The sequence below is a fragment of the Anguilla anguilla genome, chromosome 13 (assembly GCF_013347855.1).
Source record: "Anguilla anguilla isolate fAngAng1 chromosome 13, fAngAng1.pri, whole genome shotgun sequence".
Classification (NCBI taxonomy): Eukaryota; Metazoa; Chordata; class Actinopteri; order Anguilliformes; family Anguillidae; genus Anguilla; species Anguilla anguilla.
In genome coordinates this window covers 23,067,821-23,081,387 of record NC_049213.1, presented here as the reverse complement: position 1 = coordinate 23,081,387, position 13,567 = coordinate 23,067,821, and the positions used below count along the sequence as shown (strand labels likewise).

Genomic DNA, 13,567 nt, shown 5'->3' with positions numbered 1-13,567 from the left:
AGTTTCAGGAGTTATAAGTATGTGCGCACAGAAAAAACACAAATTACATTATTACCACAAATAGCAAGAGTATGAAATCAGTGCACAAATATTTTGTCAAAGTTTAGATTTTCACTTTCATTTTATTAGTCAGAACAAAAAATATAAAATGTAGTATTCAGTGTAGCTGGAAAAAGAAAAGTCAACACTAAGCCAGGTGGTTCAGGAAATGTCTATATGTGCTGATTTGCATGAGGGGAGCATTGCACTTCATAAACATTTTAGAGTGCCTACTGTGAAGCCTAGTAGTGTAGGTATCTTTTTTAAATTACTCTATAAATATCAAAATATGGCAGCTGATGAATAGAACTATGTCTTCACAAACCTGTGGTTCTGACCTGTGAGTTTGTGTACACCCAGAGGTGGATACAGGACTTAATGAAGCCACTAGTTATGCCATAGATGTCCAGGAGGGCAGGTGTCTGCTAGGTTTCTGCACTCACTCATCCCAATTTTTGATTGGCTAAAGAATTTCATACACATTGTTAATTTGTTAACTTTGTTAACTTAATTAGCTGCTGATTGAAAGGATACCACAAACGCCTGCAAGTGTGGGCTAGAACAGTATGAGGATGAAATATCTTGCAGTGAATGAAAACAAATGAAATACTAGAAAGAAAACTGCATTACAGCCACCACACCTTACAATATTGTAAATTTGTATGCAACATTTTAAAAAATGTAACAAAAAATGTGCCCGCCTTTTACTGGAAGTCTGCAGATGACAAAGACAAAACAAATGCAATTTTGCATTTCCGGTTGAATGACATGTTCTTCCTTGCGAGAAAAACACACGGAACAGCATTCTTCCTCTCTGGCATTTATTTCCCATACATACAGTATACATTGAATTTTAAAATAAATAAGTTATGACAGCTGAAAAAAGAAGAGACGGGTGGGCTTGTAGAGGGGGGGTGGGGGTCAGGCGCAGGCGCTGATGGGATGGCTCATCCCACTGAAGTAGGACTTCTCCCTCTCGCTCATCAGCTCAAAGTGCAGCGGCTGCCGGCAGAAGTTGCACTCGGCGGTGGAGTGGGGCTTCAGCTCCAGGCCCACCTCCTTCCAGGTCTCCACCAGCTTTTCTGTTGGGAGATTCAAATGAAATTAATCGCCTGAAGCCTTCAGTTTATCACTTTACCGTATAAACGCTGCAGTGTAACGGAAGCCTTGCTTTGTGAGCAAGGCAATGTTTTTTCTGCCCGTTCCAACAAATATTTCACTTACACTTGTGACGCATGCATTAGGTTTCCATTAGTTTTATGGTGGAATGTGACTGAGCAGAGAACTGGTTCCCCCCCCCCCCCCATTCAGCCTCCTGAGAAGTATCCAGACATCTGCTTATCCCCCACCCTCCATTATCAGCTGCTGCACTAAAACCATTATCTGTAATGAGGGAGGTCCTTCTGTAAACGCGGTTATCTGGTCAGATTTGGTAAGCCTTTGATGGCAGAAATGGTCGCAGAAGTCTTTTCTCTCTAATTTTAAGGGGAAAGAAAGACTCTCTTTGGTTTTCTTTCTTTCGGCGAGTGGGTGTGGGGGAATTTGGCTGCCAGGAATCTTGTACAAGCATACATGGCTTTGCCTACATTTCAGTTAATTTGCCTTGGTTGTAATACAATGGTTCAACTGTCTACCATGCCAGACAGAAACTAATTCAAGGTAACTGGAGTACAATGCTCAAATCCTCACAAAACGGCAAAACCTAAAACCTCATGGTACCCACCAACAAAGTAGTTCATCATCTGTGGGGTGTGGTGAGGCGTGGGGGCAATGCGGAGAAGCTCGTCCCCCCGGGCTACAGTAGGGTAGTTGATGGCCTGGACGTAGATGTTGTGCTTACTCATCATGATGTCACACACCAGCGTGTTCTTCGCTGCGTCTGAAACCTGCGGGAGCGAAAGGTAGGGCAAACTGAAACCGGGCACAATGCGCCGCTCCCACGCGGAAGCTCGACACTTAACGACGGCCTCCCCACCGGACCACGCCCAGAAACTACAGCAGTTCACACTTAACCCTGCCTTCACCACAGGACATTCCAAGAAAACAGCAGGTCCACCCACACTCAGCCTAAACACAGGTTATTCACAGCACCTGACCACCCCCCGCCCCTCCCCCGCACACAGCTCAGAGACGACGGAAACCCTACCCCCTACCCCCTACCCCCCTACCCCGCATGCAGCCCAGAGTCAGCGACCGTGTACTGACCCTGACTGGAATGATGTGGCTGGGGCAGTGGACCACGGGCAGGCCCGAGTCCATCAGCATCTGGCGCAGCAGCTTGACGTTGCGCTGGTGCTTGCGGCGAAGCGCGCGGCCCTCCTCGCCCTTCAGCGTCTGCACCGACACCTTGGCGCCCGCCAGCAGCATGGGCGGCAGCGAGGTGGTGAAGATGAAGCCGGCGGCGTAGGAGCGCACTGTGTCCACCAGGGCGGCAGTGCTGGCGATGTAGCCTCCCACGCAGCCGAAGGCTTTGCCTGTGACACGCAGGAAACGCTTGCTTTTGAAAACAGACAACGATCCGTTCAAAAAGAGCCAAAAGGCTTTTCAGAGGAGGAGGGCCACAGCTCTCTCACCTTTCCCCTCCCTGATACAAAGTGCATACCTTATTATACATGATACAACATGATCCATGTACAGGGCTAGTATTCATTATGAATGACCCCATCTCTTTTGCAGTTTTCCCTTTTTTAAGCAGCCATGACTTGGAATATCTGCGTAGGAATTGTTTGCTTTTACCCACCATTTTGTTTTATACAATTTGTAATGCAATTTGTTTATACAGCCTGAATGTTACATTTTGTGCACCATTTTATATTATGTAGTGTACTCTAACCCTAAACACGTTGTCAAAAACTTTTTTTAAATTGATATACAACTCAACTAGTGCATCTACACAAATAAGTCATGTCTTCTTTAATATGACGTGGAAGCAGCTGAGCCCTACTGAGGCTTCAACCTTTCACAGAGGCAAAATGCCAGTTAAACAGAAGTGTCTCCTAGCAACAGGTGAACAGCCTCTGTTCCCCGTTTGCCTCTGGCCGCATTAAGTTACAATGCCAGAACCGGCCCATTTTCTTTCAGGCAGGAATCTTGTTACAGCGCACAAAGCATTCAGACCCACAAACAACCATCAGAAAGAAATGACATTATTCCAGAGCTTGAATACCTGTTAACCATTAATGGCCTTCGGCGCATACGAGCCTCCTTACCGAGAGTCCCAGAGATGATGTCCATCTTCTGCATGACTCCGTCGCGGTCTCCGATCCCACCTCCCCTGGGTCCATACAGGCCAACTGCGTGCACCTCGTCCACAAATGTGATGGCGCCAAATTCATGGGCTACGTCACACATCTCCTCCAGCGGACACACAGCACCTTCAGCAGAAGAGCTCACTTAAGCGCCTATTCAAAGGGCTCACAAAACCCATTTCTCACGGTCGCACGACCTTACAAAACAACAACGCCATTGTACAACAGGGGCGCTGAAAATCCGCGGCGGCTTCTCTGACACACTACACCACGTTTCAAATAACCGCACCACAAAACCCCTCAGAAACCAAGGCCCTGCTCACCATCCATGGAGTGCACGGTCTCGAAGGCCACGATCTTCGGAGCTGAAGGATTAGACTTCTGCAGCAGCTCTCGTAGGTGATTGGCGTCATTGTGACGGAAGACAAACTTGCTGGCGCCACTGTTTCTGATGCCCATGATCATTGAGGCGTGGTTCCCGGCATCGGAGTAAATCTCACAGCCTGTGCAAACACAAGTACCACTTCAGAAAATAACGTTTGTTCCCTCACTCACCCTCACATGGACACACACACACACACACTTCTGAGAAGTGGTAGAAGGCTGATTACCATCAACACTGCTCAAAGGACTCAGAGATGTATCCCCCCCCCCCCCCAAGGACTAACACTGAAACCCAGCTTTAAATCTGGGTTTCACACACTGTGTGAAGATATTACCTGGCAGCATCTTGGCCAAGGTGAAGAGGGTGGAGTCATTTGCCACAAAGCAGGAAGTGAAGAGCAGTGCTGCGTCCTTGTTGTGCAGGTCTGCTAGCTCGTGCTCCAGGTCCACGTGAAACTTGCTGGTCCCGGAGATGTTCCGCGTGCCCCCAGCTCCGGATCCGTGCTTCCGTAAAGTGTCCCTGCAGGGAAAAAGACATTCCCGTCAGAACGTCACATGCAACAGGCACCTGGATCAGAAGCTTCAAGGCACCCCCCCCCCCACCCCCCTTTCCTTTTTAAACCGTTTTCACGCGCACACACAAAACACTCACATTATAGTGTGGATGACCCGCGGGTGGCGGCTCATGCCCAGGTAGTCGTTGCTGCACCAAACGGACACGTCGCGCTTGGTAGTGAGCGTTTCCGTGTAGTCATCCGCCATGGGGAAGGTGGTCGCCCGCCTGTTCACAGTTTTAAACACACGGTATGTGTGGTCGTTCTTTTTGGCTTCGATCTTCTTCTCAAAGAACTTGTCGTAGTGGAAGTTTGAAATTGCTGCAAGAGAGAAACAAGAACCTTCAACTGCAATTCATTTCTTGTTGGAAACCCAGTCATTCGATATCAAAAGCTTATACGGAGAATTAACTGCAGCATCAATATCTACCACTAGATATAGTGGAAGGAATATACTTTTAAATAAATACAAAAATTTTATGGCTGTTAAATAAAAAATATTTTACAAAATGTCAATCTGATGTTCAAGAATTCTGTAAATTAACCATGTATTGTACTGGGAGATTTAAACACTGCACTGCATCCTTGGTTTAATGTGCAAGTCAACTGCACAGTACTGAACAATGCCTTAAAAGGGTGAAAATGGTTGTTAGATACATACACTGAGACCATTGCAGGACTTACATTTGGGCATGTTCTCCTGCAGCAGATGAGACACCCTGGTGGGGCGCTGCTGCAGGAGCTTCTTCAGGAGGTTGTTGGGGTCCTCCCCGTCAGCCTTGGTGACATTGACCATAGGGGGGGTCACAGGGCGCTCTGCGTGAAAGCACAGGATCAGTCATGGCTGCAGCACATAAACGGTCAGCTTTGCTAAGGACAATGCTTGATGACCGATACGTCCAAAGCACTGGGGGTGGGCTCAGTTCCATTTCAATTCATGCAAATTGGAAAACCACCCATAATGTTCTACTAGCACTGCCATTTTCCAAATACTGACTCAAAATTCAATTTATTACCAAAAAATAGGAATGGAATTAGCCCGAACTCTCATACAGACATAGATGTAGTCAGAAAGAGGTACGGAAGAGGAACGGGTTGGTCTACCTTTGCGAAGAGCATCCATCTCCTGGACATCCTCCTGCAGCTCCAAACTGGCCTGCCGCACCACGCTGCTGTTCTTCTGCCCCATCTCTGCCACCAGGAAGGGGCACTTAGAGGCCACGGCCTGGCCTGCAGGGGGCATGGGGTGCCCAGGGGGCATCTTTGGCAATCCTTTGGGGCCTGAAATTAAATCAACATCCAATGAGGACAACAGCACAAAAACACAGAGGACCCATTACCATCACAAAGTACAAGCGGGTCCCCAGGGAGCGATGATCTACTTAGGGTCTTCTGCTCTTAATCATTCAATGAGTCCAGTACATTTATCTGACATGCATATGCATGAGCTCTGGCTGCGGACTGCGCGTGTGTTGCGGGTGGAAAATGTTTGGTTGGAAGAAAAGCTGGGGTGCCATCCAGGCCTTGAGGCACGCTCGCCTGGTAAAGAGGGCATGGGACTCACCCTCACTGGTGGAGCTAGTGTCTTCAGCCTTCTGGCAGCTAGAGGAGGAGGAGGACAGGGCCCGGGCGAAAGGCCTGGAGGCCAGATCCATCATCACGGGGCACTTCTGCGCGTACACCACCAGGGACTTGCGAGCCTGCTGCAGAAAGGCCTGGGGCACGCGGGACAGGAACGGGCAGCGTCGAATGATGGTGTCCATTGTTGATTGTCCAAATCTGAAACCAATTACATCACCCCAAGTGATTAACTGATGTAAAATATATGCTTTTTTTGCCACATCAAATAAAGCCCCATAACTGGTGAAATATACCTAGCTGGTCTCTAGGTATTAAGCAAAGTAACTTATGAATGATCAGATCCATAACTGCTTAACAAAGAAACGTTTGATTTCATGGGCGAGAGCTCTCAAAAGACATGACATCGGCGGAAATCAAAGCAGTAGACAGTAGAGGGCGTTGCCTTTCCATATTAATGATATGTACGTCATATGCTCAGAGTGCTTCCTATATTGAAAGGTAAAATTAACGTAAGATTTCACGTAAATCCGAAAGCAAATAAACTGTGGATTTCTTTGCCCCAACACCCCGCCCCCGGAGGGATAGTGCCCTTGGCGACCGCCTATGCTTAGAGCCTCCCCTGAAACTAGTTTACTGGCACACAAGTTCCCTAGACATTGCTGGATCTGATTATGTTGATATGTAACTTGATGCGGAAACAAGTCTCGCGAACCCAAAACAGAGCTCACTTTGCATGGCAGCTTTAACTTAAGCAAGTGCAGAAACAATAGATAATGATCAAGAATAATGTTCCTCATCACTTGCAATACCGTTCCCGATCGAGTTCGTGCTCGCATTTAAAAAGGGTCAAGTTAGGTCGCAAGAATGGCAGACGTCCATTCTGAAACTACGTCACATGTAACAGGTCACACCAGGTTACACAATATACAGTATAGCTAGTCATTTTATTCGTTTACAGTTAGTTAGCCAGTAAAAGTATAGGAACATTACCGTAAACCGCGTAAGCGAAAAAAGAATCTAGCGTTAGCTAGACAACGTTAAGCCTAAACTAGATTGTAGTCAGATGGCTTGCACACGGTAAGTGTTGGGAAAATAATGCGTTCACTAACGTTAGTCAATGTTAACCAAGTATTAAATAACGTTAGTTAAATGTTATATACCATTATACACATAAAACCCTAGACTGAAATGACCAGATTGGAACAGCCGATTATGTTAACAAGTAGCATAACGTTACCAACGTGAATTAACGAGCTACGCGTTACAGCAAACACACTTCACCGAGGCTAACAGTTATGAATAATTTATCTACGTATAAAAATGTATTTAAAAATACTAGACTAACAAGGCTAGCAAGACAAGTTCATAGCTTTCGTTAGTTTAATTCAGTAATGCTAAAGTTAACCGTTACATAGCAACGCGGTGGTCTGGTTAAGCACGCTTTTTCACTTGACTAACGTTAGCTCACCCCGAGTTGGCTAGTCTAACCCATCTAAAAACTGCAGTGCCTGAACCGGCAACTTGGCTAACACTGTCGTCATCACCGACAGGAGCCGGTGAATCGTTAGCCAAACTTGCTAACGTTAGAAAGAAATAATCTATCCGATACAGATCATTTACAACAATCAACTTTGTGACCACAACTAGCAAACTACTTGCTATAATACCTTACAAATGAACGGTTCTTCTAATAGCTCGCATATGCTTGCTAAGCATAGCTAAGCATAGCTAAGCATTACAAGTTGCTAACGAATTGACCATTTCCACGTTACGGGAACTTGCTAAAGCTTACTTAACTAGCATTTTAGCGAGACCAATCGCGTTAACCTGATTTTCTTCCTTACCTCGTGATCCACTTGTGACAACTTCAGAGTGGATGTGGTGTGCCAAAGTGAATCTAAAGTGCTTTTTACGGGCAAACTTCCACTACGTTACTGATGTTCACCGTTATCCTTCACTGAGGACGAACGAAAGGACAAGCCCAATGCAGTCAGTTTTAAACGATCGACGCCTTACATAGTCTCGCGAGAAATGTGGACCTACGTCAATTCCCACTCAGCTTCCTTGTTTTCTCTCGAAGTAACAGGAAAAAAATATTTTACCCTGGGTTTTCAAGTCAGCAGGTAATCTTGACATTTTTTTTATTGAAAAAACTAAAACCCGATAGATAATGAAACTAAATAATGAAATTTTATCACATTTATTACCCCTTTTTGTTTATATTTGTATTTATTTTTGTTTTCCTATTCAGTCGTTGTTTATATTAATTACATTATTGAGATGCCGTCATCTTGAAGAAGTATTTTCATCAAAATATTTAATGACATAGTACGTTGTGTTAATTAAAAAAAATACTTTGCTTCCATAACAGAAAATAAGATATAGGCTACCCTTCCACCTAATGTCTATCCCCAGTTCTCAACAGCAGAAGTCCTGGTACCTGTGCATTTTGATAATGCATTTCTGGATCTCCACATTGCTTGTACTGGGGCAGACATACCATTGCTCTAAAGATTGTGGGCAGTCCCCTTCACCATAGTGTCCAAGGATGCTAACTTTAGAGTTTTGTCAGTTCTGGCCTGCCGGTGGTGGAATGAGCTTCCCACTGCAGTCAGGATAGCAGATAGATACCCTGCCCATGATTTCACACATAGGCCTACTCAGTGGGTTTACATGATGTTTGAAAAAGTCCATTAATTTTTTTTATTTTTGGCCAAGCGGAATCGATAACGTTTCAGAAAATGTATTTTAAAAGATTTAATTCAATCTTCTACTGGAACTTTTGCCGTTTATTGAGGGTGTGACTGAAAATGTCGGTGCCGCTGACTATATTCGGTGCCGTTCGATTGAGCAAGTACCATTCAAAGTACATTTTTATGGGTTAGTGCTGTTAGTGCTGTCCCATTGTGTTAGCTACTTCACATTAACTTTGTTCGGCGATCAATAAAGGCTAATAGCACAGTAGGCCTACCACTCAATTATTGTCACTTCTATCACCACTGTAATGAACTAAAAAAAGGCGACAAACTACCTTTTCTGTGAGAAATGCATTTTCGAGCTTGCGCATACACTGCTGGCGACTTTCTAAAGCTCCGTTTTGCCATCCCTGTCATGGCGGAATAAAAACACATTTCTGGACGGACTGTAGGAAAATGTTGAGACTCCCCATGATTGAGATGACGTCACATGTTAAAGTTAGGGTATTCCCATCAACGTTGATCAAATTGTTTCCTCCAAACTCTCGATACTTCATGATAAAAATATATCACATGTATAACTATACACTCATATACTCAATATGTAATCCAATAAACCTATATCAGTAGTTGCAGCTAAGCTTATGGAAACGCAAGAAACCACAGTATCCACTGTAGAAAAAAAAGCAAACGCAGAAGGCTTAAAAAAAACCATACTTACTCACTCAGCAGAAAACACTAACCAAATACTAATCATACACTACTGCCAAGATACAGCAGAGAACATTAATCCAAAACTAACAAAGCTATTGCCAAATAAAAGTGCTAGAAGACGAATATTTTTCCAAAACTAACAAAACGCTATTGAAGTGCTAGAAGACTAATATTTTTCCAAAACTAACAAAACGCTATTGCCAAGTAAAAGTGCTAGAAGACGAATATTTTTCCAAAACTAACAAAACGCTATTGAAGTGCTAGAAGACTAATATTTTTACAGTGACCCTTATGTAAACTGAATATAAATGGAAAATTACAGGAGGCTATAAATCCTGTAACTTGTATGCTTAAAGAAACATTACAGAATAAAGACTAATATTTGTTTAAGGGAAAGTTGGGGTAACATTCCGCAATAACGTTATCATCTAAGAAACAGAAAATCATTTTTGTTCCAAGAAGGTCAGGCCGACCCAAGAGCAGGAAATTAAAATCATTGTGGTGCCAAGAAGGACAGATGGCTGGTATTTTAAGAAATGTGTTAAGGGGAGTGTGGGGTACATTTGTGTATAAAATGAATGTAAAACTGACAATTGAGGTTCAGTTCTGCAGAGTTGATCCGGCTTTATGCACCTGTGCAAATAAAGTCTAACTTTTCTGAAGAGCTTGCTGCTGTGGTGTCTTTTCCCTCGTGAAGTAGTTTTCTACAAATTAATGATTGGACTTTGAATTCTGTCGGTTCCTAGACACGACAGGACGAGGAGACCAACTTCATGCTATCGCAACTAAATGAGTTAAATATCCTAAAATACATGGATGGAAGAAAAACGCGGAATGGCGAACTATTCAAAAAAAGTTGCGACAAAATTGGAGGAACCAAGATTTATAAGAAGCCTTCGCCAGGCACACCTCGGTGAATAAATCGATTCTTTCCGAGTCATGTATATTGGGACAACGACAATAATCTCATCTTTGGCCAAATCGAGCTATTAATATAGATCGATTTCAACTGTGCATGTAAACGCACTGACTGTCTCAGGGCTTCAGATTGCACCATGGCTTTCCTTTTGGATAATGTCATACAGTTGTGTTAAGATTATTTTAAGGTTAAGGTGATCTGTCTAGTGGTACTTTCTTTTGTCACGATTACAATGACTAGAAACAATGGCAGCTTTCATCCCCCTGGACTGTGCCATTTCAGCAGTATGTCTCCTCTTCTTGCCTCTTCCACGTTCGCAGGCATTACCAGAAGAGGGATGGCACACCTTCTGACACTTGTAAACATATTTTAAGGAACAACCCTGAACATTCACTCAATCCAGGGAGAATGAACATCGCATTGTGTGAGAGCTCAAGGGTGGATTTCAGGATGGGGTTAGTGGAGACCTGATGTGTATGCTTGTGCAGCTTGTGCCGATGAAACTAATTGGATTGTGGTTTAAGTGCGCCCCCTGGTGAATATACTTAGGCCTTATTTCTACTATTTCAAAAGGAGACAATCAAGTCAGTCAAGCCAATAAAATGGGTACATCGAGTGCTAGATGATTTTTTGATTAACAAAAACACAGACATGCATTCGTTTGGGCTTGAGGCAAACAATATGGACACACCACTGTTTTTATAAAAAATGTCCTCTGGAATAGATGTCCTTACTGTTTGTCAATATTTGTGCTTTAAATGGACTGCATTTTTATATAGTGCTTTTATCCAAACAATTTACAATTTATGCCTCTCATTCACACACACACACACACACACACACACACCAATGGTGAAAGGCTGCCATGCAAGGTCTTTGGGAGCAATTAGGGGTAGGTGTCTTGCTCAGGGACACATGCCCAGGGTGGGGGAATCAAACCGGCAACTCTCCGACTGCCAGACAACCGCTCTTACCTCCTGAGCTATGTCGCCCCTATGGTTGCTTTAATGGTGTTTGCAATGGTATTTGGTTTTTATAGTTTGCCAAACCAGAGGAAAACTCCTCACAATGAATGCAGAGCAGCATGAGCAATTTCAGTTTTAGATTTGCAGACAATAAATAAACTCAATTTTGGATCCACTGAACCCGGAAACTGAGGTGGACTCTGGATTTTCTGACAGGAATGACAAGAATGACCTCCCAAACTATGGCTTTGTAAATATATATTCTTCAGGTCCACCAATCTATCCCCCTTCATCAATCTTATTGGGGCAAAGACAATGAACTTAGCTTAGTATGTTGCTAACAACAAGGACATGTGAAGACGGCATGAGTTAATCCACAACAACCATAGTATGCTCTTGTTCTTAGACAATTTTTGCAAGCTTTTAATGTGCTTGTTGTGGTTTTGTGAAATCCCCGCAAACTACTGCACTTGTTTTGCCACAGATTTGATAGTGCTGATCAAATTGATGTTAATAAAGATAAAATGTATCTTCAGTAAGTTGCTACACAACTGTCAGCAAACATATGACTAGCAATAGAAATGTATAAGTGGAATTAATTACTACTTGTATTTTTATTTATTTTTATTTTTCCATAGATTGCGTTGTTGCCGTTCTCGTTGTTAGTGTTAATCAGTTTAACCACCAGGGTCCAAGTTGAACTATGCGGTTGTTCCCTGTACTTGGACCGGTACTTCTCTCTAGGGGTTTCGTCATACTTGTTCCTGGTTATGGTTATACACTTTGTTGTACGTCGCTCTGGATAAGAGCGTCTGCCAAATGCCTGTAATGTAATGTAATGTAATGTAATGTAATGTAATTTGCCTTTTGGATGTCTCTGTTAAAGATGTGATTTATATAAATAATAATAAAGGCATCATAATAATAATAAATAATTTATCTGTGAATGATCAAAACAAAAACAGGATTGCATGCTGTACCTTATTCATATTTATCATTTTGAATTGACATTCCCAATTATTTTTCATCTTTCTCATATGTTCAGAGATCATATAGGCAAAAAGACATAAAGCGAATACAAATGAATGAATGAAATATTGCATTTATGTAGCACTTTTCCAGATACACAAAGTGCTTTACAGTGATCTGGGGGAAACCTTTCTCAACCACCACCAACGTATAGCACCCACCTGGGTGATGCACAGCTGCCCTTTTGCACCAGAATGGTCACCGCACATCCACAGAAGTGGAAAGGGAGAGAATGATTTTTGACCAATTAAATCAGGGGACAATTAGGTGGCAAGGTTGAGAGAGCCAGGTTGGGAATTTAGCCAGGACACTGGGGAAGCTCCTACTCTTTGCAATTAATGCCTTGGGATTGTTACAGTGAGTCAGGACCTCTGTTCAACATCTCCTATAAAGGATGGTGTCTCCTGTCACTGCACTGGGGATTTATTGACCAAAGGGAAGATCACCCCCTGCAGGCCCATCAACACCACTTCCAGCAGCAACTTACAATTTCCCAGGAGGTCTCCCATCCAAGCATAGGCCAAACACACACTTACTTAGCTTTAGCCATTAACCAGGAGTATGATCCAGGTTGGCATGGCTGCAGGCTATGGTGCATAACAAATAAAAACACAAAACAAGAACCAAAGTTAAACTGGTTTAGCCACTGGTAATGAAATACATTTTTGAAAAGTGTCACCAAAAGTTAAAAACAGGTCTATTTGACCCAAACCGGGCTATTATTATTATTATTATTATTATTATTATTATTATTATTATTATTATGCCTTTAAAGAATCTCTGAAACCATATGGCGTAGAGCTACCAAATTTTGGTAGATAGCTTGTAAATGTCACTCTACTGTCATCATGTCATCAAAACCCATAGACAATGACCACATGTTGGCGCTATAGCAACACATTTTATATTTTTGCCTATATCTCACAAACCGAAAGACATAGAAACATAAAAAAAAACACCTCTTTTTTAGACAGATTCCTGGGATAACACATTCACTGTTTACAATTTCTGCCAAATTAGATTTTTTTTTTTTTTTACAATTTAGCTATATATTGAGAAACCAATGTTTTTGAACTGCTCCTACACAGTTTGGCCAATTGAGCCTTTAATGGCTGAAGATGAAACCTTACCAAAATAATTTTTCTGCTCCAAAGCATTTAACCATACTGCTGTCACAAAATTTGCAAAGAATACATAGTAAATAGGAAGTGAGGTATAACTCCTGACCACTGCAGCGAATGGAACAAAACTTGCACAGATGCATTTGGCTGATGGCCACAAGGAATTTGACCACAGTTGTTATGCTCTATAGCACCGCCTTCAGGTAAAACATGTTTTGTGCATTTTTGACCATAACTCTGACATTCTTTGGCCTAGAATGAACATGTGGTGCCTGTACATTCAGTAAAGAGAGCTGAATAAGATTGACCCAGTTGGT

The 13,567-nt window shown here is 42.9% G+C and overlaps 1 protein-coding gene across 1 annotated transcript; it reads right to left on the bottom strand.

Moving 5' to 3' along the window:
- Positions 1-217: 217 nt before the first annotated feature.
- On the bottom strand, positions 218-7,805 carry alas1 (aminolevulinate, delta-, synthase 1). Its single transcript, XM_035389144.1, has 11 exons — positions 7,651-7,805; positions 5,790-6,004; positions 5,330-5,506; positions 4,910-5,041; positions 4,324-4,546; positions 4,007-4,191; positions 3,611-3,790; positions 3,249-3,413; positions 2,245-2,513; positions 1,763-1,925; positions 218-1,121 (listed from the first exon to the last, which is right to left on the bottom strand). The coding sequence occupies exons 2-11, from the start codon at positions 5,986-5,988 to the stop codon at positions 961-963; spliced, it is 1,854 nt and encodes a 617-aa protein (XP_035245035.1). The 5' UTR covers positions 5,989-6,004; positions 7,651-7,805; the 3' UTR covers positions 218-960.
- Between the last annotated feature and the right edge of the window lie 5,762 nt (positions 7,806-13,567).

What these genes read in the sequence shown, in the direction of transcription:
- alas1 (XM_035389144.1), bottom strand. Translation starts at nt 5,988, where the DNA reads ATGGACACCATCATTCGACGCTGCCCGTTCCTGTCCCGCGTGCCCCAG. An exon ending in GATGGATGCTCTTCGCAAAG is followed by an intron (nt 5,042 to 5,329) that starts GTAGACCAACCC and finishes GCTTTCACGCAG; the next exon opens with AGCGCCCTGTGACCCCCCCT. An exon ending in CTTGGCCAAGATGCTGCCAG is followed by an intron (nt 3,791 to 4,006) that starts GTAATATCTTCA and finishes GTGTTTGCACAG; the next exon opens with GCTGTGAGATTTACTCCGAT.